Genomic DNA, 22,663 nt, shown 5'->3' with positions numbered 1-22,663 from the left:
TGGCGGTCGGGGATTGCGGGGGGGCCGAGGCGCACCCCACCATGTGCTGAGAGGTGGTGGCAGGGACTCAGTGACTCATACTTACCTGGCAGGGGAGACACCGATGGGACTTTCCCGGTACCAGAGGCACGGACTGCACTCCCGAAGATTTAATGGATTGCGGACCAGGTCCCACCTGGAGACTCCATGGGGCCCAATAAGGCCATTGTTACGGCCACTGTCCCTGGGGCTAGCGTGGGGCTAACTGTGCCATGGGCTCTGGCACTTTATGGGGGCATCGACTCGCCCGACGAGTTTCTGCCCTGGGAGACCCTGAGGCATCATCAGAGTCAGAGGCTCTGGACTTGGGGTACTGTGTATGTCCCCGGTCACGGGCACCCTTCCGTGCCAGGGGCCGCCCCCTCGACGCCTCCGACCTGAAGGATGATGAGGACTGCCTCCATCGCCGTGAGCGGTGCCGATGAGCAGAGTCGCGCTCTGAAGAGCTGGCGGTACCGGAGCGTTGTCTCGGTACCAACGATTTCCAGCGCCACTTGCCTTGCGGCTCTGTGGAAGCCTTTGGTGACCGAGGTCGGTGCTGTCCCAAACTCCTCGGTACTGAGCCAGACTCCAGCGACCGGGTTCTGCGCTGTCTCAGTGCAGGCGAACTCTGCAGTGCCGGGGCTTCCTCCAACGACTGGGTTCTGCGCTGCCTGGGTGCGGGCAAACTCCTCGGTGCCAGACAGCGGGAACGGGAGCTGTCCGAGCGCCACCTGGCAGACATTGACCAGTGCCACCTCCTGGCTTGTGCTGCCTCCGGTGCCAGGGATCAACGTCGGTGCCAAGAAGGAGACTCCACGTCCCGTGTCGGTGCAGGCTGGCTTGATGACACCGACCTGGAGCAACTACTAGGGGAGCGGCTCTGCTCCACCCTAGGTGACCGTCTGGTAGGAGATCTTCCTTCCCATACCGGGGATCTCCTCCGCCTTTCAGGGTGACCCAGCACGGGTTTCCCCTGTGACACTGGCCTCTTCTCCCTCAGCGGAGGCGGGGTGGAGGCCACATAGGCAAGGCCAACAAGGCTCTTGCCACCTGAAAAGCCTCCAGTGTCGACGGTGTCAGCAGGGGCATTCTCCCACTCCCAGGAGTCGGGGTAGGCCCCCTAACAGGAGATGCAGGCACCGGAGAAAGAGTCTCAATGAGCCGATGTCGGTGCATCTCCGCACTCAACCCGCCCGTACTGACGGCACAGGAGAGTGTCCCGCTCCGCGCGCTGCTTCCTCGTCTTCTTCGGTACTAGTGAAGTTGCACGGTGCCGATTTGCAGGCGGTGCTGACAGCGCGCTCAGCAGGTTGGCTTGGACACCGGGTGGAGCGCTGCCTCCATCAGCACGGCGTTCAACTGGATTCCTCATGGCCCGACCCTGCGAAGTCCCAGCAGGGAACTGCCTTATCTCTAACTACACTTAACACCACTTAACTAACTGAAACTAAACTCAGAGAAGGAACAAGTCCAAAGAAGGGGAATAGTACTTGCTGTGAGCAAGGCTAGTTCCAGCAACCGTCATGGGCAGAATGGAGGGGCATAGGGGCGGCAGCACCTCATATACCGTGGCATGTGCACGGGGCTCCAGGGGGCGCCAGAGCCAGCCCTACGGAATCTGCTAAGAGGAAAAAAGTTCTGGGTAACCGTGCACGGAGGCGTGCACACACCTATAGTGGAATGGACATGAGCAACACGTCTCGAAGAAGAACCAGTGAAGACAATAAGTAGAGTGAGAGAGAGCAGCTGCACAACACGTCCATCTGGGCTGTTTATAACACATGGTCATTATGATACATGTGGAACTGAACAACCCGCTCTGACAGTTCTATGATTATTTTGTTAGGATAAATATTTTGCATTTCTTGAAATGACACCCTTGAAATACCAATGACGCCGTTTAGAGAAGTTACATTTCAATGTACATGTGAGTGAAGACAAAAAATAAATTTTAATTCCATTTCCAAAAATCTGCTTAGAGGCATGTTGTTGAATGTAAATTAACATATTGACACATTGTTACAGTAATAACATTTTCTAAATTAGAACAATCTCTCTTTTTCCTCTCCAAATTTTACACTGAGATTTCACAGGGGTAGTATATTCTGACAGCAGTGACTGATCCCCGTCCATCACCATCTGCTACCCCTGGGCCAGGGACGGGGAAGGTGAGGGGCAACAAACTGTGAAGAGGCAAAAGACAGTAGCTGTCTGTCCATATTTCCTACCAGTATCACCCTGTGCTGGGAGCCATTTGTCGTACTGCACCGGGGTGGGGCAAACACATTGGGAGGGAGGAAAAGCTGCCTGGGCTCCTTCCTGTAGCAGGTCCCACCTCCCCCAGCCTGGCCCCTCGTTCACTCTCACCCCCTTCCCCTGGCCCAGCTACCGAATCCCCTCCCCCAGCTCTCCCCACTCTCCCATTGTGCTAGGACCAGTTTCCCCCCCCCAGGCTGAGGCTGCAGTGCAAAGCGGCCCATAGGGCAGAGCCCCGGCGCTCCCACCCCTGCCCCCGCGCTGCCCCCTGGGGCTGTTTCACTCCCAGCCATGGGCAGAGACTCAGGGGCTCTTCCTCCATGGGCCTCTCTCCCCTCCCCCCTCATGACATTCCCCCCACAGTCTTCCTCATGTCAGCTGGGCTCTTCCCTTCCTGATGATACAGCGCCCTCCCCGTCCCCACCTTCAGCCTCCACCTCTGACATTTCCCCCACCCAACCCACACCCCCCCTGCCCTGCCCCATAACCCAGCAGCCGGCTCCTCCTAACCCCCTTCTGCACCCCTTTCTCCTCCCCCATCTGACAGGCCTGATGCTGGGAACTGAGGGGCGAGTGGGGGGGGGCAGGTGATGCCCTTTAGACCCTCCCCTGGGCACAGGCCTGGGGGCTGCTCAGCACTGGGAGGGGACAGTCTCTGCCGCAGGTGTCGCTGTCAGGGACAGAGATTCCCTCCGGCCTGGGCTGGGACCGGGCAGATGATCAGGGGAGCCGCGTTTTTACCCCCATCACTGTAACCAGGACAGAAATAAGGGTGAAGCATCCCAGAGAATATGTCAGTGAAAGTGAAGAGCTGGGACCTGTCAGTGACATTGTAAAATGAGACCTCGCCCGCCTCATAGTCCAGGAAAATCCCCACCCGGCTGGGCCTGACGCTTACAGGGAGGATGGTTGAGGGGGAGGTGCAGGCGCTGTACTCCCCATCCCACAGCAACAGGACCCAGTATCCATTCCCAGGTGAGAGTGTGACCCGCCCCTCCCTGCTCACAGATTCCCTACAGACCCCCAGTTCCCAGTAAGGCTTGTCTCCCACCTCCACCTCCCAGTAATGCCTCCCGTTCGGGAAGCCCTCAGCGCCCAGCACAGAGGGTTCAGTATCAAATCTCTCAGGATTGTCGGGCAGATCCTGGCGTGTGTCTCCGTCTCTCACACGTTTCCGATCCTCAGACAGGATGAGCCAGGGATTTGCCGTGTCTGGATCCAGAGTCACGTCCACTGGGGAGAGAGTCACAGAGTCAGGGCCGGGGCAGGGGCTGGCCCCGGGGATCAAAGGGAAGTTAACCTGCGTCCCCATTAATCGCTGGAGGGGGTTTGTTGCCCGTTAAGGGGAGTCAGGGCCCCTCTGCCATGGGAGCGAACTTGAGGGGAAGCAGAGGAGGAGCGGGGAAGGGATGGGATGGGGTGGGGTGGGGTGGGGTGGGAAGGTGTCAGTGGGGGCAGGGCAGGGGAGGACAGCCCAGGGACGGGGGAGGGGACAGGCTGATGCTGGGAGAAGAAAAGGGGCAGAGGGGAGGGGCAGGCACAAGGGCAGTATGGGGAAGGAAAGGAGCAGGCACCAGGAGGACAGAGGGGGGTGAAGAGGAGGGTCAGGTGCCAGGGGTGGGGGGGAGGAGTGGGGCAGGCACCAGGAGCAGGGGGGGAGGGAACAGGCAGGCGCCAGGGGCACAGAGTGAGGCACAAGCTGGGGGCAGCGGGGGTGTCTAGGGCAGGGGTGATCATCGGAGGGCAGAGCGAGGTCTGGGGCAGGTGCCAGGGGGCAGAGTGGGGTGATGTGAGGGGCAGGTGTCAGAGGGACTTAGGGGGAAGAGGAGCCCCAAGGAGGCAGAGGGAGAGTAAAAGGAGGGGCTGGCCCCAGAGGACTAGAGGGAGCGGGAGAAGGGTCAGTCCCCAGTGGCAAAGGGGTCACGTGGGAAGGGGGGCACCAGGTGGGCCAAGGATGGGGCGGGGGAAGGTGCAGGTGACAAGGGAACAAAGGGGGTGAGGGATGGGGCAGGCACCACAGGGGCATGGGGGGTAGTGAGGGGTGTGTTGGGCACTAAAAGGCAGATGGGGGAGGGAAGGGTCAGACCCCAGGGGTAACAGGGGAGCAAGAGAAGGAGCAGACGTCAAGAGCCAAAGGGGGAGGGTGGTGGGCACCAGGGGCAGATAGTTGTGAGGGAATAGGGAGCTCCAAGGGGTGGGGGAAGGAGGAGAGGGGTGCACTCGAGGGGGCAGAGGGGCAGTGAAAGGTGGGGCTGGTTCAGGACACTAGAGGGGGTGAGGGAAGGGGCAGGCAGGCGGGGCAGAGGAATCTCAATGGGAGCGTCGCACACCAGGTGGGCAAAGGGGGCGCGTGGGAATGCACAGGTGACAAGGTGACAAGGGGGCTAAGGGGAGGGGCAGGTGCTGGGGGGCAGACGGGAGAGAGGGGAAAGGCAGACCCCAGGGGGCACCAGGGGAGCAAGGAAAGCGGCAGTCGTTAATGGGGAGAAGGTGAGGATAGCAGGGGTGGGTGCCAGGGTTATGGGGGGAGAGAATGGAGGGGCTGGCACAGGAAGGTTGAGGGGGTGAATGGTGGGGTGGCTGCAAGGAGGGCAGAGGGTCGGGTACTGGGGTTAGAATGGGGAGATGATGGGCAGGGGAGCACAAGGGGGACAGAACGGGGTGTGGCAAAGGGCGGCTTTATGGGGGTAGAGGGTAACGAAGGGGGGTAGGCACCAGGGGGGAAGAGGGTGGGTGAGGGACCCTGAAGGTAAAGGGGGTGGGGGGAGGCACGGACAGCAGGGGGCCCAATGGGGGGCAAGGTAAGGGGTGGGCACAAGGGGGAAGATAGGGGTGAGGATAGAGAAGGGCACCAGGGAGTCAGGGGAGTGAAGGGAGGGGCTGGCACCCGGGGACGGGGTTGGGGAATAGAGGGGCAGGGGCTGGCGGGGGATGGGGAAAGTGGCAGGGGGAAGATGTGCGAGGGAAGGGGAGGCACCAGGGAGCAACGGGAGGGGCTTGTGCTATTGGGTGATCAAAGTGGGGTCATCAGAGGGTGGGAGGACAAGGGAGAGGTGGGTGCCAGTGGGATAGAAGGGGTGAGGGAAGGGGTGACAGCTGGAGGCAGAGGGCAGCAAGGAAAGGGGTCTGCAACCGTGGGGCAGAGGGGGAGCAGATGGGCAGGCAGCAAGGGGGCAGGAGGAGGTGTAAGCACCAGGGCTGGCAAGGGGTGTGGCAGACATCAAGTGGCAGAAGGGGCAAGAGAAGGGGTTGGTGCCGGTGGGGAGCATCTGTTGGGGGGCAGAAAGGGGCAAAGGAAGGGGCAGGTAAAAGGATGGAGGGGGGAGGGGAGAAGCGGATGCCTTGGGCAGAGAAGGGGGTGAAAGAAGGGTTGGGCACCAGGAAGGCAGGGGGTGAGGGAAGCCATGGATGAAGGGGGTGCAGAGGGTGCTCAGGGGTGTGGGCATGAGGAGGATAAAGGGGGGAGGGGCAGGTACTGAGGGATTGAGGGGGGTTGAGCAGAGGTTCTGACAGAAGGAGGGCAGAGGGGGAGGGGCTGGCACCAGGGGGGGGAAGAGGAAGGTGAGGGAAGTTGGGGGCAGAGAGGGGTGAGGAGAAGGGAGGGGGGCAGACACAGCAGAGGAGGGGTGGAGTGGGCATCATGGGGCAGTGGCAGGCATCAGGTGAGCAGATGGGGGCAGGGAGGAAGGGGAAGAGGTGGATGCCAGGGGGCAGAGGCTGGTTGGGGGTGAGGGGCAGGTGCCAGGAGAGCAGAGGGAGAAGGGAGGGTGAGTTCCAGGGGGCAGAGGGGAATGAAAGGGAAAGGCACGTGCCAGAGAGGCAAAGGGCAGAGAGGAGCGAAACCCCATTTCTGTCATCCCGGCTCTGAGACTCGCTGCTGCGGGCCGTGTAGACGAACCTTTTGTGTTTATAACATGAGACTTTTCCCAAAGCCAAACACTCGATTTTCTCCCTGTGCCCGGCCAAATAGGCCTGAAATGTCCAGTGTTTTCTCCCTAGGCTGGAGACCGCTGAGGGGACCTCATAGGGGAAGCAGTTCAGTGTCACAGGCGGGGGGGTGATCAGGCCTAACATGGGAAGCGTCGACAAGTGCCGGGTGTGTCTGTGGCTGTGGGACGTGCGGAGCTGCAGGGTGGTGGTGCCAGTGCAGAGGGAGCCTGGATCCAGAGTGTATGGGAGCCTTGGGGACGGGGCAGGTTGGGAGCAGGGAGTGAGATGGGGAGCTCCGGGCTAGCAGGGCCCATTCACCACCTCGCAGGCACTAGCTGTGGGGGTCACTGCCGGGGAGGGGGTCGATCTGGCGCTGTGTCCTGCTTGGCATGGTTGGTACCGGGGGCAGCCCCAGGGCAGGACACTGCGGGGGCTGGGTGCTCTCCTGGGGTGGGCTGAGCAGACAGTGTCGGGGTGAGGGGACAGGTTTTTTGGACCTAGAAGTGGCGACCCTAACAGGCCCCCCAGCGGTGTTTGTGTGACTCTCCTGCCTGCCCTTCCCTCCTCCCCCCCAGCTCTGTGAGGTAAGATACCCCGGCGTGCAGGGACCCCTGGGCCAGTGGTGCTGCAATGTGTGTGCATGGCCCCTGGGCTCTCTGTTCTCTGCTGGAGCTGCCCCAGACTCTCCCAGCATGCACCGGTGCACACACAGCCAGGCAGCATGCTGGGAGCAAACACACACACACACACACACACAGCTCAGCCACAGCTGTGAGGCAGAAAAGGTGCCATGTGGGCACAATTTGCTGTAACTGGGTCTGGGGAGTGTCACAAGCTGGTTATAAAAACCCGTCTGCTCTTGCAATGGGGACAGGGCCTTCCTCGCCCCAAACCCATGAAGACACAGAACAGCCCCTGTCTGGTCATGTTATGCTAGCAACGAATTACTAAAGCCCGGTCTGAGCATTAAAATCCTGGGAAGAGAGAGCTGGGCAGTTCAGTGCGAGTTATGGACAGGTGAGAATGTCCGTCCTGCAGAACCAGCTACCGCCCTGGACAGCTGACAGCAGGGTCAATATTTCCTCACCAATCAACCCTTTCCCACAGGGGGCGTGTTCCTGCCCTGCAATAAACCCGGGTGTCGTCTGCCCCTTTCCATCTGCCCCAGTGACATTGCTGCTTCTAGCCTATTGAATGTCATAGGAAAATGCTTTGTGCAGAGACGGGAGCAGAGAGCCCCCAGGGGGAGGAGGGGTCTCACCCTGGATAAAATATCAGTGGGTTGTACAGTACCTGCGTGGGGCGGGGTCATTCTCCAGCCTGCAACCAAGCACAGACAGAGGGGTGAGAACGCCCTGAACACAGACAGGCTGAGCAGGAGACAAAGTCAGACAAGGTGATACTGGGGGGAATGGAACTTACTCAGCTCAGCTTGGATTTTCTCTAAAAAGAAAACAAAGAAAAATGCGTCAATATCACATTATCTAGCGAGGGGAAGTGAGTCAAAAAGGCCTTAAAGCAGGGAAGTTAAAATCCTTAGACTCGGCCTGGAGGCTACGTCAGCAACCAGAGCCTGGCACCCCCTGGGCAACAAAGGCATCAGGAAGGAGAGAAATACAGTAACCCCATCCGGCCACCTGGCCAGGTGCAAGAGGGTGTTAGAGCCAAACAGGGATCCCTCAGCACATGGCAAATATTAACCCTGTGAGCCAGGTGGGAAAGGAGCGTACAGTGCAGCAGGTGACGTGTGTGATGGGAATTAGGAGGCCAGAATGGAATTAGCAGAGTTAATGGCCTGAGATATAAACCAAATACCAGGGAATCATTTCAGTCCATCAGAATCTATCTGCAGACAATCGATAGGTCCCTGGTTCAGCAGGGGATAAAGGGAGCAATTGGGGAGGATAAGGACAATGCTGAGAGACTAACTGATTTCATTGCACCAGTTTTTACCACAGAGGGTGCAGGGGAGAGACCTGCCCTGGAGCGTCTCTTTTCAGGAAATACAGATCAGGGGTTGAGATGTGAAGAGGAGATATTGGAACAAACTGATCAATGAAAGAGCCAGCAGTCACCACAAGCAGAGGACATCTCTCCCTAACATCTGCTGGGAGAGCAGTGCAGCAGAGCACAGACAATCCAGGGAGGTTTTGCAGCATGTTGCGGACAACATCCTGGTGCAAGTGCTGGAGGAACCTACTAGGGGCCATGCTTCTCTTGACCTGCTGCTCACAAACAGGGAAGAATTGGTAGGGGAAGCAGAAGTGGGTGGTAACCTGGGCAGCAGTGACCATGAGATGGTCGAGTTCAGGATCCTGACAAAAAGAACATGAGAACAGCAGGATACAGACCCTGGACTTCAGAAAAGCAGATTTTGTCTCCCACAGATGGGCAGGATTCCCCAGGAGGCTAATATAAGGGGGAAAGGAGTCCAGGAAAGCTGGCTGTATTTTAAAGAAACCTCATTGAGAGCACAAGAACGAACCATCCCGATGTGCAGAAAGAATAGCAAATATGGCAGATCACCAGCTTGGCTTAACAAAGAAGTCTTCGGTGAGCTTAAACACAAAAAAGAAGCTTACAAGAAGTGGAAACTTGGTCAGATGACTAGAAAGGAGTGTAAAAATACTGCTTGAGCATGCAGGAGTGAAATCAGGAAGGCCGAAGCGCAACTGGAGTTGCAGCTAGAAAGGAACATGAAGGGTAACAAGAAGCATTTATATAGGTATGTTAGTAACAAGAAGTAGGTCAGGGAAAGTGTGGGTCCCTTACAGAATGGGGGAGGCAACCTAGTGACAGATGATGAGGAAAAAGCTAAAGTAAATGCTTTTTTTGCCTCTGTCTTCACAGACGAGGTCAGCTCCCAGACTACTGCATGGAGCAGCACAGAATGGGGAGGAGGTGAACAGCCCTCAGTGCTGAAAGAACAGGTTCAGGACTATTTAGAAAGGCTGGACATGCACAAGTCCATGGGGCTGGATGCAATGCATCCGAGGGTGCTGAGGGAGTTGGCTGATGTGGTTGCAGATTGGGGGGTCCTGGATGATTGGAAAAAGACAAATATAAAGCCCATCTTCAAAAAAGGGAAGGAGGAGGATCCAGGGAACTACAGACTGCTCAGCTTAACCTCAGTCCCCGGAACAATCAGGGAGCAGGTCCTCAAGGAATCCATTTTAAGGCACTTGGAAGAGAGGAAGGTGATCAGGAACAGTCAGCATGGATTCACCAAGGGCAAGTCATGTCTCACCAACCTGACTGCTTTCTATGAAGAGGTGACTGGCTCTGTGGAAGTGGGGAAAGCAGTGGATGTGTTATACCTCGACTTTAGCAAAGTTTTGATACGGTCTCCTACAATATTCTTATCGGCAAGTTAAAGAAGTATGGGCTGGATAAATGGACAATAAGATGGATAGAAAGCTGGCTAGATCATTGGGGTCAAAGGACAGTGATTAATGGCTTGATGTCTAGTTGGCAGCCGGTAACAAGTGGAGTGCCCCAGGGGTCAGTGCTGGGGTCAGTTTTGTTCAGCATCTTCATTAATGATCTGGAGGATGGGGTGGATTGCACCCTCAGCAAGTTTGCAGATGACACTATGCTTGGGGATGTCATAGATATGCTAGAGGGCAAGGATAGGATACAGAGTGACCTAGACGAATTAGAAGACTGGGCCAAAAGAAATCTGATGAGGTTCAGCAAGGACAAGTGCAGCATCTTCCACTTAGGATGGAAGAATACAATGCAATGCTACAGACGGGGGAGTGATTGGCTGGGCAGCAGTTATGCAGCAAAGGACCTGGGGGTAACAGTGGATAAGAAGCTGGCTATGAGCCAGCAGTGTGCCCTGGTTGCCAAGAAGGCTAATAGCATATTGGGCTGCATTAGTAGCAGCATTGCCAGCAGATAGCGGGAAGTGATTATTCCCCTCTATTCAGCATTGGTGAGGATGCATTTGGAGTATTGTGTCCAGTTTTGGGCCCCCCACTACAAAAGGGATGTGGACAAGTTGGAGAGAGTCCAGCAGAGGGCAACAAAAATTATTAGGGGGCTGGAGCACAAGACTTATGAGGAGTGACTGAAGGAACTAGGCTTGTTTAGCCTGCAGAAGAGAAGAATGAGGGGGGATTTGATAGCAGCCTTTAACTACCTGAAAGGGGGTTCCAGGGAGGATGGAGCTAGGCTGTTCTCAGTGGTGGCAGATGACAGAACAAGGAGCAACGGTCTCAAGTTGCAGGGCGGGAGGTCTAGGTTGGACATTAGGAAAAAGTTTTCACTAGGAGGGTGGTGAAGCACTGGAATGGGTTACCTAGGGAAGTGGTGAAATCTCCATCTTTAGAGGTTTTTAAGCTGCGGCTTGACAAAACCCTGGCTGGGATTATTTAACTGAGGTTAGTCCTGCTTTGAGCAGGGGGTTGGACTAGATGACCTCCTGAGGTCCCTTCCAACTCTATGATTCTATGATATTCCAGCCAGGCCCCTCGCCTCCCCATTCTGGTTAGAGCCCCATTGATTTGGGTGAAAATCAGAATAACCTGATGCAAGGGCAGGTTCTGGGAGGGGGCAGCGGGGCAATGGCCCAGAGACTGACTTCCCTACTACCAGTTCAGATTGCAGAGTCTCTAGGGCAGTAGTTTCAACCTTTTGTCATTTGTGGATCTCTACAAAATGTCAAATGGTGGGGCAGACCCCTTTGGAAATCTTAGACACAGTCTGCAGCCCTCCAGGGATTTGTGGACCACAGGTTGAAAATCACTGCTCTAGGGGGAGAAAAGGATGAGAGGTGAGATACCCCGCTTCATATTTATGGGGATCACCATTACATCAGTTACTGTAACTGGCCCAGACACTGACCTTTCTCACTCTCCAGTTCTGATCGCAGCGTCTCTAGAGGGGGAAAAGGGCGAGAGGTGAGATTTCATTCTGTCATGTTTCAGGTGAAGTTCCTGTTATTGTTTAATGCAGCTGGGCTGTTGTTATGAAATAGAGAAACAAATGGACGCATGGAGAGACACAGATGGGTCCCTGCGGATGTCCCTGCACTCCCATCCTAGGCCAACTCCTGATCTTGGGAATGACACCTGCCCCCTGGTCCCAGTGACACACAGGAACAGCTCTCTGTAAGGCCAGGCTAGTTGGATGGTGCCCAGCTAAGAACGCGGTGGAGGTGCCTTTCCTTAGCTGGGTGCTCAACTCAGCATGAGCCGAGGAGGGTGTGGATGGACCCTGCAGGCATCACCTCTAAGATCAGCTGTTTCCCACATGGAGCTTGTCCACGGGGTGTGTCAGCCTGGGATACAAACACTGCAGGAAATGGAGGTAGTGTCATGTCTGAGACTACGTTTATACTGACGGCAGCAAATTCACCGCCCCCAGATCAATCTTTCAGGATCAATTGAGTGGTCAGTGAGACCCGCTCAATCGATCAGGAAGTTGCCTGAGTAAGTCCACCCCCTCAAGTAGTGTAGTGCTGAGCCGACGGGAACGCTGTTCCCGTTGGCTCAGAGGAATGTAAACAGTGCACAGAAGCGAAGCAGAGCAGTCAACGTGAATTACACAAACTACTCAGCGTAGTTGGCGTAACTTCCGTCAACTGCCGCTGAATCGCGCGGTAAATGTAAACCAGCCCTGTCAGTCACTTCTGAGCACAGCCTGAGCTAGACCATCTTGTGCCCCAGTGCGAGCAGCGTCTCAGAGCAGCCATGCAAATCTGGAGTGTGTGTGTTTTGTTACAGCACTCCTAGCCAGACCGCACAGCCGTGCAAATCCGGAGTGTGTGTGTTTTGTTACAGCACTCCTAGCCAGACCGCACAGCCATGCAGCTGGGGCAGAGAATTCTCTACAAGGCCCGTGAAACAAGACAGTGACAGTTAATTGGTCTGATTTGTTAGTGTTTGAATAGCTCTCTCTGCGCACACAGACACATTTTACATACAACTTGAAATGAGATAATCCCTGTCACCTAAACATGGGCTCAATGCGCATCCTGTATCCATTCAAACCACAAATTAACCAGTTCAAACCTGGTGCTGACAGTGTGGGAAGGTGACAGGTCTAAACACACAACATCCAGTTCCAACTTTCACATCCATCTTGACTGGAAAATCATTTAACAGACATTTCCCCTTCCCAGTTCTTCCTACAGTTGCAAATGTCTACATAAAGTTCACAGCACTTCAGGAAAGAAAAAACCTCTGGGTGGGACTTTCAAAGCTGCCTTAGGGGTTTACACACTGGTTCCCATTAATTTAAACAAAAACTGAGTATTCAGACCCCTTAGGCAGCTTTGAAAACCTCAGCTGCCTATAAACACAGAGATCACTGAAGGCCAATTTCTGCCCTTTGCAACTAGAGGGAAAACTCCAGCTGAGCACTTACACTGCAGTAGAGAGTTCATTGCCCTGTTCCTGCAGCAGGATCTGAGGCTGGGCAAATCTTAGTGTAGATAAGCCAAGGTAACTGTTACTCTTTACACTTGCACAGCCACTACTTTCCGCACCCACAGCTCCTACTTACCTAAACGGGGAAAAGAGGGGACCCATGCACAGACTGCGGGGCAGAACTGGGCCCTAAGAAGCCCCTTCTCTCCAACTTTGCTTTCAGGTTTTCCTGCAAGCAGCCCAGTTACACATGTCGGAGCTCCAAGCCCAGATCACTGAGCCTCACGTTTGTGTTTCAGCTGGAGCAGGGCTGACACCACGGAATAGCTCAGAGTCACATTCCAGCAGGTGCCTTGGTGAGACCCCAAGGGGTGAAACCACTTGACATTTCTCAGTTCAAATGTCATAATTTATTCAGCTCCCCCTTCACCCTTAGCCTGGCTCCCACTGCCTGAAACTCCTTCAGACATTAAAAAAAAAGCCCCTTAATCCCTGTCTCTCTTCTTTTGGTTTTGGTTTTAAATCTCTGTCTGTCTGTCTCTCTGTCTCTCTCACCAAGTTCCCCCAACCCGTTTTTACTTTACCTTTTGCTCTGTGTTGCCTCCAGAAGCAGTAGCTTGCCAGGGCAATGAGAACAGCCAGGAGAGCCAGGATCACCCCCAGAGCCACCATCCAGGGATTGACCCTCGAGAAAAACAGCTCTGCAAGAGAAAGTGTCATTGACTAGCTGGGAGCAAACACATGCAGAATGAAGGCAGGACACTCGACAGTGGTGACACAGTGACTAGTTAAAAGAATCTCACAGGGAAATACACAGTGAGATGTGGCTGCTTTGTGCTTTATTATTAAGCCAAAGAAAGTCCAAGCTTTAGTCTTCTTCCTAACTATGGTTAACTCATGGGAGGAGGCGTGTTGGGGACAGGGAGGTGTAGACCGTGGAATTTCAGCTAGGCTGGGCCTACTTATAAAATTAAACTATCAAATATTAATAAGTGCACATTGCAGAGTATGTGAAATGGGGGCTGGAGTCCCTTCTGAAAAGGGGTGATTGTTTCTCATTGCAACACACCCATGCTGTCTTTCTATTCTCAAAGTATGTCTGGTATTTCATTAAGATAACTGTTTATTAATTGCATCTCTGTCTGGACCATTTTCCCTAATGAATTTATCCTCTGGGAATAACTCATCTATGCAGTAAACAAAAATGTGTTAAATGCAGCGCATGCTAGACCTCCATGGCTCCAGATCTCACAAAATACCTTATGATCAAAGCTAATGGCTGGATGCCACCCCAGGTATTGCTCAATGTAATCACAGCAACCTCAATACCCCTTTGTTTGACGGGTGGAACACTGAAACTAAAGAACACACCTAAGTGGCTAGCACCTTTTCAATAATTAAAGCACATGGGTCTCTCCTTCTTGTACTGTTTTCTGGAATTCCTGTGTTTACTCATGTAAATTACCAAAATGCTTTGAAAAACATTGGATTCAAGAATATAAAAGAGAAGCAATGGAAATAAGCAAGCAGGCAAGCTTCAAGAGAAGAAGAATCACTCTTGACAAGAAACTGAGAAGAACTACCATCTTGCCCAGCTGCCTTCTGAGACCACGGATCCAGGCTCTCGGGGGAAGCTGCTAAGAAACCATCACCGCCTCTTGCCTGCATTGGTGAGGATAATTGCTTTTGCAGCTAAAATATACTGGACTTTTGGTTTGGGGGCTCATTTGATATGTTTATAAGTATATTAATTAAAGCCTTTCTGTCATTATCGAACCAGAGTCGTGTCAATTCCTGAGCACACTAATAGCAGATCCCAGTCTGTGAGTTAACAGGAGGGGGCAGAGTAGAGATCTGCTATGCTGCATCTATCTTCATCCTCCTCCAGCCTACGTCCAAGTCAGCCGATGTTCCCTCACTTCCCTGCTGCTTCCCAAGGCTGCAGCCGGTGCAGACTGGCCCTCCCTAAGGCAGCAGGCACAGCTCACCCCACCTTGCTTTACGTTGGCTCGTCTGGGGTGTAAATCTACCTCACAATAGCCTGCTGCGCACTCACTGGCTGTGTGGACCCACTCTGCTGCTGGGCACTGAAAGTTCCCTGGTGCACTTTGATCTGTTCCCGTTTCAAAACTGGGTAGAGCAAAGCACCCCACGGAATTGTTAGTGCAGGTAGCAGGGTCCACACAGACAGACGGTGCCTGGCAGGCCAGTGAGAGGTAGATTTACACCCAGACGAGCCAACGTAAAGCAAGGTGGGGTGAGCTGTGCAGGTGTAAGCAGGGGAATGGGCCCGATATTGTGGGGAACTTTCCTTGCTTGTACACTACCCCGGGAAGAGTTGGCTAGCAAAAGGATCTGAGTCCCTGTTCCCATTCTCTTTACCCAGAGGCCCCACCTGACCTCAAGGGCTCCCCTCCCACTCTCCTGTGTGATGGGGTGCCTGTAACCCCACAAGGCTGGACCCAGGATTCCTGGGGCTCAACCTCCAATCTTGCCGTGGTCCCTTAGGGCAGGGGCTAGGGTGTCCCCACTCCGGGCACTAACTCTGCATTGGGCACTCTCCTGACCCACTGAGAGAATCATAGAGTTGGAAGGGACATCAGGAAGTCATCTAGTCCAACCCCCTGCTCAAAGCAGGACTAACCTCAGCTAAATAAATCATTGCATACAATACAAAGCAATACAATTTATTACACAAACTGCAATCAAATCAAATAAAAAAATAAGAAAAGAGGAGAAGGGATGTTTTTCTTTAACCTAACACTGCCCCTGGCCCAGGGCACCACACACAGTGTCTCTGGGGTTCACAGTCTGTGTCAAACGTTTCGGCCCACTGGCCAGGCCCTGGCTATGCTGCAGGGATGCAGAGTCAGCCCCCTGCTCTGGCAGTAGCCACACACTCCCAGAGTCCCCTTCGCTCTCCACAGCTGCTCACCACACCCAGTTCCAGAGGACTCCTGCCCCAGCTCACTCTGCTTCAGTGCAGCTGCGCTTCGCTCTCTGGGATGCCCCTCTGCTCTGCTCTGCTCTGCTGCTGTGGGTCAGCTCAGCTCAGCTCCATTCAGTTTTCTGTGCTCCTCTTCCAGCCGCAGACTCGTTTGTCCTTAGCTCTGGTCAGTTCTGCCCCAGTCATGCAGCTTGAACTCACAGGGAGGGCCAGGCTCCCCCTGACCTAGCCTCCTGGCTCCCTCAATGGCCTGTCTGCCCTGTCAATCAGGCTGACCTGAGTTGGCATCTCTCCACAGGCTCTGGGAACTGTCCATTCCAGGGTCCTGTTTCCTCTAGAGATGGCCAATCAAAAAGACCCTTTTCGTTTCAGTAAGGGGCTGATAGACCCCTTACAAAGGCACAGCTGAGCTGAGGCAGATTTACCCCCCAGCTTCCCGTGAACTAACTGTTCCTGTAGACAAACCCTGATTCTGCTCACACGCTGCAGAGCCCAGCTCTAGCCTGTGAACAGGATCTAGAAAACCCCAATCCCAACCTCCATTCCTAAACTGACAGTTTGCAATTCCAGCATAGTCCTCACTGCACTGCAGGGACAAAGGAGAATTCCCTCCCCCTTCCCCCCAGAGAAAGGATGATCACTGGATACGGAGCTGCTCTGAGAATCTGGCCAATGGCGGCCCAGCCTGCAAAGTCCTAAACACCCTCAGCTCCTGCTGGAGGCACAGAGCACTGAGGCTGCTCAGGATTTACAAGAAGCGCTCGGCACCTTGAAGGTTTAGGCCAATAATGAGAAGATACAATTTTAAATACCCTCCACCAATGTCTGCACCATCTCAGTCGATCCACGTGCGGCTTGGCCGGGCACTGACCTGCTATGGAAATCTCTGACTGCCTCTCCTGGTTGAGTCGGGGGTTTCTGACACAGCAGGACACTTTCCGGTTGGACTCCTCTGTTAGAATAATGGCAGCCTCTGTTTGAAACAGGCCATTGGTCTCTTGGGATATGTTTTCAGAGGCTGATGGTAAGAGCTGCCCCTGGAGATCTCTCCACAGCACCTCAGGCTCTGGGAACCATCCAGATGATCGACACACAACCCGGATCCCTCCATCCTGATGTCCCTCTACAGAGATGGCAGGAGCAGAGCCCAAACCTACAGAAGAAATGAATGAACTTGTGATGATCTTACAGTGTCCCATAATGAGCCAAACATTTTATTACACTATTATCAAAAGCCATTTCCTATTAAACTAATATCTGAATGTGAGTCCCTGGGTGTGGCTGGTTAGTTAAACTGGCCAGATTCCAATTTGACATACAGTAGAATTAATGTTAATGTCAGGGCTCTTCTGTGCACAGACTTGCTCCATTTTAGTTAATGTGGTTTAGTTAAACCAGAGTAAGCCCCTGTGTGGACAGTCTTAAATCAAGAAGGAATCAACTCAAGCTAATTAATACAAACCAGTTCCAAACCATGTAAGAGTGTCCACATAGGGTTTTGCACTACTTCATTGAAACCAGTGCATGTGTATGTGTAGACAAGCCTTCAATTAATTCACTACCAACAAACTTGGTTACTGAGAGGTCAGGTTGCGTTGGCAGTGCCTCTTTCCATTCCAGAGTGCAGAAGTTAGCAAAAAAAAATTGGACTCCTCTGAGAGCCAGGAAACACACCCCACATCCACAAAATGCAGACATTAGATAAAAAGGCAATGTAGGGATACGGTGATGCCTCCCTCACCAGACCTCACTTTTACTGATGAGCTAAGCTGCAATAAAATGATCTTCAGCTGAAATAAGAGGCTTCAATTTACCCAAAGGTGTGAATTCAAACTGATCTGGTAATTGCAGCTGCAGCTGCTATGCAGAGAAGGCCTTAAGTTGTTTGGAAATTTCACACAGATGAACCTCCATGGAGCGGTAGAGAAGGGACACGTGTCTGGGGCCTTCCGCGCTTGGGATTCTTTTTTTTAAAACTTTGTGTTGTTTTTATGTAAACACATAATGAACAAAACATACAAGCACAAAAAATGCAAACAAATGCACTAGATGGAAGTAGCAGATAAATATCAAAACACAACATTCATTATTTGCAAAACCTGGTTCGATGAGGGCTGACCCCACTTCCACACACACACGCAGCCTCATGTGAGCTGGGTTGGGGGCGTGGGGCTTGTCTCTCAAGATCTGAGGCCTTCTCTCTGCCCCCATGTGCACCAGGATGTGGAGAAGCCCTGTCCTCTGCCCTGCTGGGTGTGGTGAGGAGGAGCTGAGGAGATGCATGCTGGGAGCATGTGCCAAAAACACAGTATGCTGAGACTGGGGTGAGGGGCTGAGGATGGGCATGACTGATGCAGGTCACCAGCTCTGCAGCACTGGGGAGGGGGGATGGGAACACCTTCTGCCATGAATGGAGCAGTTCACACCTCTCAGAGCCATGGTTTAAGGCTGTATTTATCTCCACTGGGGTAGCCTCATTAAACTGGGAACATCTAATTAGGATGAACGGATAACAGGGCTCACCTCACTGAGGCTCGGATACTGGAGATGGCTGGGCAGACCCCTTCCCTCCTCCTCTCTTTATCCTGCCTAAACAGCCGCCTTTCAGCATTACCCTGTGCTGAGGAATGAGGATCTGGATACAGCAAAGCAGTTGCTGATGGTTAATTCCATACAGTGCTATGGCAAGCACCAGCTCTGCTTCAGTTCAGATTGCAAAGACTTTTCTGTTTAAAGGAAGATTCTTCTAAGTGCTCTGAAATCTGCAGGCACACCTGGGCTGTGGTAAAGTTTGCTGTGACTTGTCGGAGGGTAGGGCTGGGAATGATCCAAATGTGGAGTCATTTGAGCAAAAGATTCCCAAGATACAGACCCTGAAAAAATCCAGCCTTTCAGAAAGTTCCCAGATTCTAGCAATCTCGAAGTTCAAAACCCACTGTGGGAAGAAATCTGCGAGTGACCTGTGAACATCTGCATGCAGCAGATAATTCAGAAGGTGCTGAAATTATATTTGAAAAGACAATAAATTGCCCATGCAAACGTTTGCTGGGAGGGGTGATTGGGATGGCAGAAGAAACAGGAATGGGGGAGAGGGAGAGGGCTGCAGCAAGGAATGTGGGCATTGGGGGGTGGATAATTGGGAATGGCTGGTAGGGGAGGAAAGAAGGGTTGGGGCCTCCTCAGGTGAGGGGAAGGAGAGGGATGGGGGGATGTGATATTGTGAGGAGTGGCAGTAACAGTTGTAGGTTTAGGGCAGGGAGGCCTGTCAGCCCCAAATTCTCCCCTTCCCCTGGCTGGAATCTGGGGGACCCCTTCCCCTCTGTAAGTCTCTGAGCTCCCTTTTCTGCCCCCTGCATGTCGTGGGATCTGGGGGCCCTGCCCCTCGTGGAGTGTCTAAACCCCTCGTGTGATCTGTGACCAAGGGGGGTGGATGTGGGGGGCTGAATGTGGTGAAAATGTGAACGTCTGAAATGCAGGAAATGAGTAGTCAAAATACATCACGCCTGTGTGGGGGTGGGGGGCTGGCAGAGTGTGGGGGGAGGGGGAGTTGGATTGGATGGGCCTGCAGCATGGCTGGGGAAGTCTGGCTGGAACAGGGGCAGGGGCCCAGCTAGGAATGGCTGTTGAGGTGAGGAGCCCAGCTCAGGGTGCAGCTCAGGCTCCATAACCCAGGCAGTGTCTGGCCCACCAGTGCGCTGCTGCCTGTGACGTATGCACCAGAAATGTAGGGCAGAGGGGGAGGTACATGTTGGGGGGGACGGGGCAGGAGGTGGAGAAGGAGCCAGACACACCAGTCTTCTATCACATGCTGGAAGTAGCTGCTGTACAATAAAACTGTCAGGTGCTGGGACAGTGACCTTAGAGGGGATTTTTCTCTGTAGCCCTGTTACCGGCTACACCCTGCAGACATTGCAAAGCATGATGACTATCCCTATTGCACTGTCACAGAGTGTCCAACAGGAGGAGCACTGAGGAACCATGGAGTGATTGAGTAGCCTAGCAGAGAGATCCCTGGACTGGGACTATTCCTGCCTCTGCCACTGACCAGCTGAGTGACCTTGGGCAACTCACTTCTCTGCTCTGTGGCTCAGTTTCCCATCTGGAAAATGGGGATAATGATATAAAGTTCTTTGAGATCTACTAAAGGAAAAGCACTATATAAAAGCTAAGTCTTTTGATTATTACCTAGGCACAGTCATGTGGCAACTGCAAACCCAGGTGAGAACTACAACTGCCTAAATGGCCACTAACTCTTACAACAAACATTTCCCTTGCTGTTTTTAAAAAATCAACAATTCACTGAAAAAACAATCATTAGCACAGAGTTCAGGCTGCCTGGTGATATTATCTCCTGCCCTTCCAAAGCGCTGAGATCAGCAAAACTCAGACTCCTGAAAAGCAGGAAATCCAAAGTGAAGGTAAACACTTCAACAACCTTAACTCTGCCCCCTTAGAGCTGTCAATAACCACAGGGAATTGGCTGCATGCACTAATGCTGTGTTCACGGGATTCAATGTAGCTGTAATAACCAGTGGAGGGATTATTTGGAGCACAGTGGCAGAGCTGTCCCTGTAACATGCGGAGACATGCAGTTGTACCGGGAGAGATCAATCATGCCTCATTTCAGCCCTGAGTTGTGCAGGTTGTGTCAGTAGCAGGGCACAGATTTCTTGCCATGGGGATTGTCAGCAGCCTGGTGTCAGAGATGGTTTGGTGACGGGTCAATGAAGGCACCATCCCAGAAGGAATCCTCAGGGCAAGGATGATGGGTAGGGAACATTTTACAAGCTGGGGGAGGTTTTTGCGGAGTAGGCTCAGTGTTTGAGTGTAGAGCAAGTGTTGGCTGCACCTGACCTGAACCTCATGGCATGGCTGGTTACAGAACTAGCTGCACCTCTGTCCCCTTTCTGCTCTCTCTGGCAGCACCTTCAGGAGTCAGGCCTCCTTCCTCTCCGTGCCCTGGGGGCGTGGAATTCCTCAGTTTCCCCACTCTTAGCCCAGGCTCTGGGCTACAGCACCCTGTGTATCAACCATTGTTACCCTGTGGGTGCCAGACACAAGCCAGGATCAGTCCCAGCTGGTGACATCAGTGTGGGGGGATCTGCCATTGTTCTACCCTACCCCAGACTCCAATGAGTCACAGCAATTTTCAAGACAATCTGAGTATGTGCCTGGATTTCAGAGACCTTAGAAAAACTGGCTGTTAAACAGTGAACTAGAATCAACCTTACCCAGAGCAGAGCTACTGACCCACCATAACGAGAAAAATTGTGTAACTCACCACGAACCCTCTGACTCCACTTATTACCCTGTTTAACACATTAAAACATCAGAAGACGTTACTGACCTGCCACCTGCAGTTCCAATAAAGCTTCTTCATAAGAGACACCAGACTGAAATAAACACTTGTACTGCCCATCGTCTGAGGGCCGGATATCGTGTATTCTCAAGGAAACACTCCCATCGGCAATGTTGTTTTTCAAAAGCTCAGTTCTTCCTCGATATTCTGGCATCTCCTCTGCATACAGATCCTGCCCATCACGGTACAGGTGCACGACTGCAGAGAACCGGGATCGGAACCATCTCAGCTCCATGCTCTCAGCACTCATCCTGGGGGAGAGGTGGCAGGGCAGGACGGCCTCCCCGCCTAGGGAGACGGTGATTGGATGGTCAGGTCCTGTCACTGTGAACTGTGCTGTGAAATGTGCAGTGAGAAATGGAAATTAAATCATTGAGGGGCTGGGGGTGGCATGAATTCAGCAGCAAGACTCGCAGTAAGAGAGCGCCCTGCGTTAGAAGTGAGCACCACGTACCCATGCAGTGCCCCAGACATGTCTGTGAGTGCAGAGAGTCACAGGCTTGGGGTAACTGCACCTCTGAACCCTCCATGGTCTGCTCAAGGATTGTCCCCTCAGGCCTCCAGCCATCACCTCTCTCTGGGCAGGGACCCACATTCCTCTCCTTCCACACTGGGGTTCTAGGATTGCAGCCCATCTGGTGCTGCCTGGTGTGATTTTCCCAGCAGGCCTGACCAAAGTCCAGCACCTGCGCTTTGCTTTATGTCCCACGGCTATGAACAGTGTGTGCCAATGGTTCAGTGGTGTAGCTATGGGTGCACCTGGGTGGGCTATGGCCCATCCACTGTGAAATCAAGCCCACCCAAGTGGTGTGGAAGTTCTGCTGCCGACGCTCTGCTTAAACTACTTTAGCGACTGGAGCGTAGGGCAGCTTAGTTTCTCTGAAGCCCCTGAAGTGGTTACCAGTCACCAAACGGCTCTTCCACAGCAGAGAACATTTAAGGACAAAAGCCTGACAGAGGAGACGTACCATAAACCAATCAAAGGGCTGAACACATGTTATGTTTATAACAAAGGATTCTCGTTTGGCACATGGGACTCTCTGATAGGTTTCAAAGCCTTTTGGACCTTTTTCTAAGGCAGTGGAACACAAACATTTGGGGTTGCACCCCCCTTAACTGGTCTGTGCCCCCCAGGAGCTGCAAATTGGAGCCAAGCCTGGGAGTGGGGCCTAAGCCATGGTCGGGGGCTTGGAAAAGGGCCTGGGGCCACAGTGGAGGCTGGAGCTGCAGCCCCAAGGACTGGGGCCAGGAATGGGTCCGCAGGGCTCAGGGCTGTGATGAATAAGACTGGGAGCCAGGGCCCAAGAACAGTAACGGGGCCGAGACCCTGGCTGTGGGTGGGAGTTCGGGCTGGCTAGGTGCAGGGCACGGGCGTGGGACATAGCCAGGAGCATGGCGTGGGGACTGGGGCCGCAGCTTGGGCGGGGATGGAGTGGAGAAGGGACCCGAGTGGGGTTGGGTGGTGCTTCCTCTGCAACCCATGGAGGCTGGCCCAGGCTCTGCTGTGCCCCCTCCCCCAAAAGTTCCTTCATGCCTGTCTAGCGGGGCACACCCCACAGTGTGAGGACCTCTGCTCTAAGGGTTTGTTCTCTTGGTTACCAGTTCATAGCACTTTGTAGCCCAAGATCTCAGGCCTCTGCTCATTTCAAATCCAGCTTTTATACCAAAAATCTTTGTTCTCTTGGGCTTTGGATCCCGGTCAAACCTAGTTGATGCAATTCTCCGAGGGGTGGCACTTCTCTGGAACTGTTACCTACCCCAGAAGTAATTCCACCC

General features: G+C 53.5%; 1 protein-coding gene across 2 annotated transcripts; it reads right to left on the bottom strand.

The window, feature by feature from the left end:
• Positions 1–1,953: 1,953 nt before the first annotated feature.
• LOC137159883 (butyrophilin subfamily 1 member A1-like) lies at positions 1,954–21,122 on the bottom strand. 2 transcript variants are annotated; one of them, XM_067558356.1, is made up of 8 exons: positions 20,876–21,122; positions 16,400–16,681; positions 13,166–13,282; positions 11,056–11,088; positions 7,630–7,650; positions 7,501–7,527; positions 3,329–3,510; positions 1,954–2,204 (listed from the first exon to the last, which is right to left on the bottom strand). In XM_067558356.1, exons 1-8 carry the CDS (start codon positions 21,120–21,122, stop codon positions 2,154–2,156), a joined length of 960 nt encoding a protein of 319 aa, XP_067414457.1. In that variant the 3' UTR covers positions 1,954–2,153. The 2 variants fall into 2 exon arrangements, with proteins under 2 accessions (XP_067414457.1, XP_067414456.1); XM_067558355.1 differs by lacking the exon at positions 1,954–2,204 and having other exon boundaries at positions 2,908–3,510.
• Between the last annotated feature and the right edge of the window lie 1,541 nt (positions 21,123–22,663).

This window comes from Emydura macquarii, unplaced genomic scaffold (genome assembly GCF_026122565.2).
Source record: "Emydura macquarii macquarii isolate MOO-44397 ecotype Brisbane River unplaced genomic scaffold, CSIRO-AGI_Emac_v2 contig_1980, whole genome shotgun sequence".
NCBI classification, from domain to species: domain Eukaryota; kingdom Metazoa; phylum Chordata; order Testudines; family Chelidae; genus Emydura; species Emydura macquarii.
This window is presented reverse-complemented; position numbering and strand designations above follow the sequence as displayed.

Bases quoted from the DNA above. Each gene is read 5' to 3' on its own strand.
- LOC137159883 (XM_067558355.1), bottom strand. From the start codon at position 21,122: ATGGAGCTGAGATGGTTCCGATCCCGGTTCTCTGCAGTCGTGCACCTG. The intron at 7,651-11,055 runs GTCAGTGTCTGG...TTTTCTTTTTAG, and splicing joins AGAACTGGAGAGTGAGAAAG to AGAAAATCCAAGCTGAGCTG. The intron at 3,511-7,500 runs GTACTGTACAAC...CTCTCTCCCCAG, and splicing joins AATGACCCCGCCCCACGCAG to TGGACGTGACTCTGGATCCA.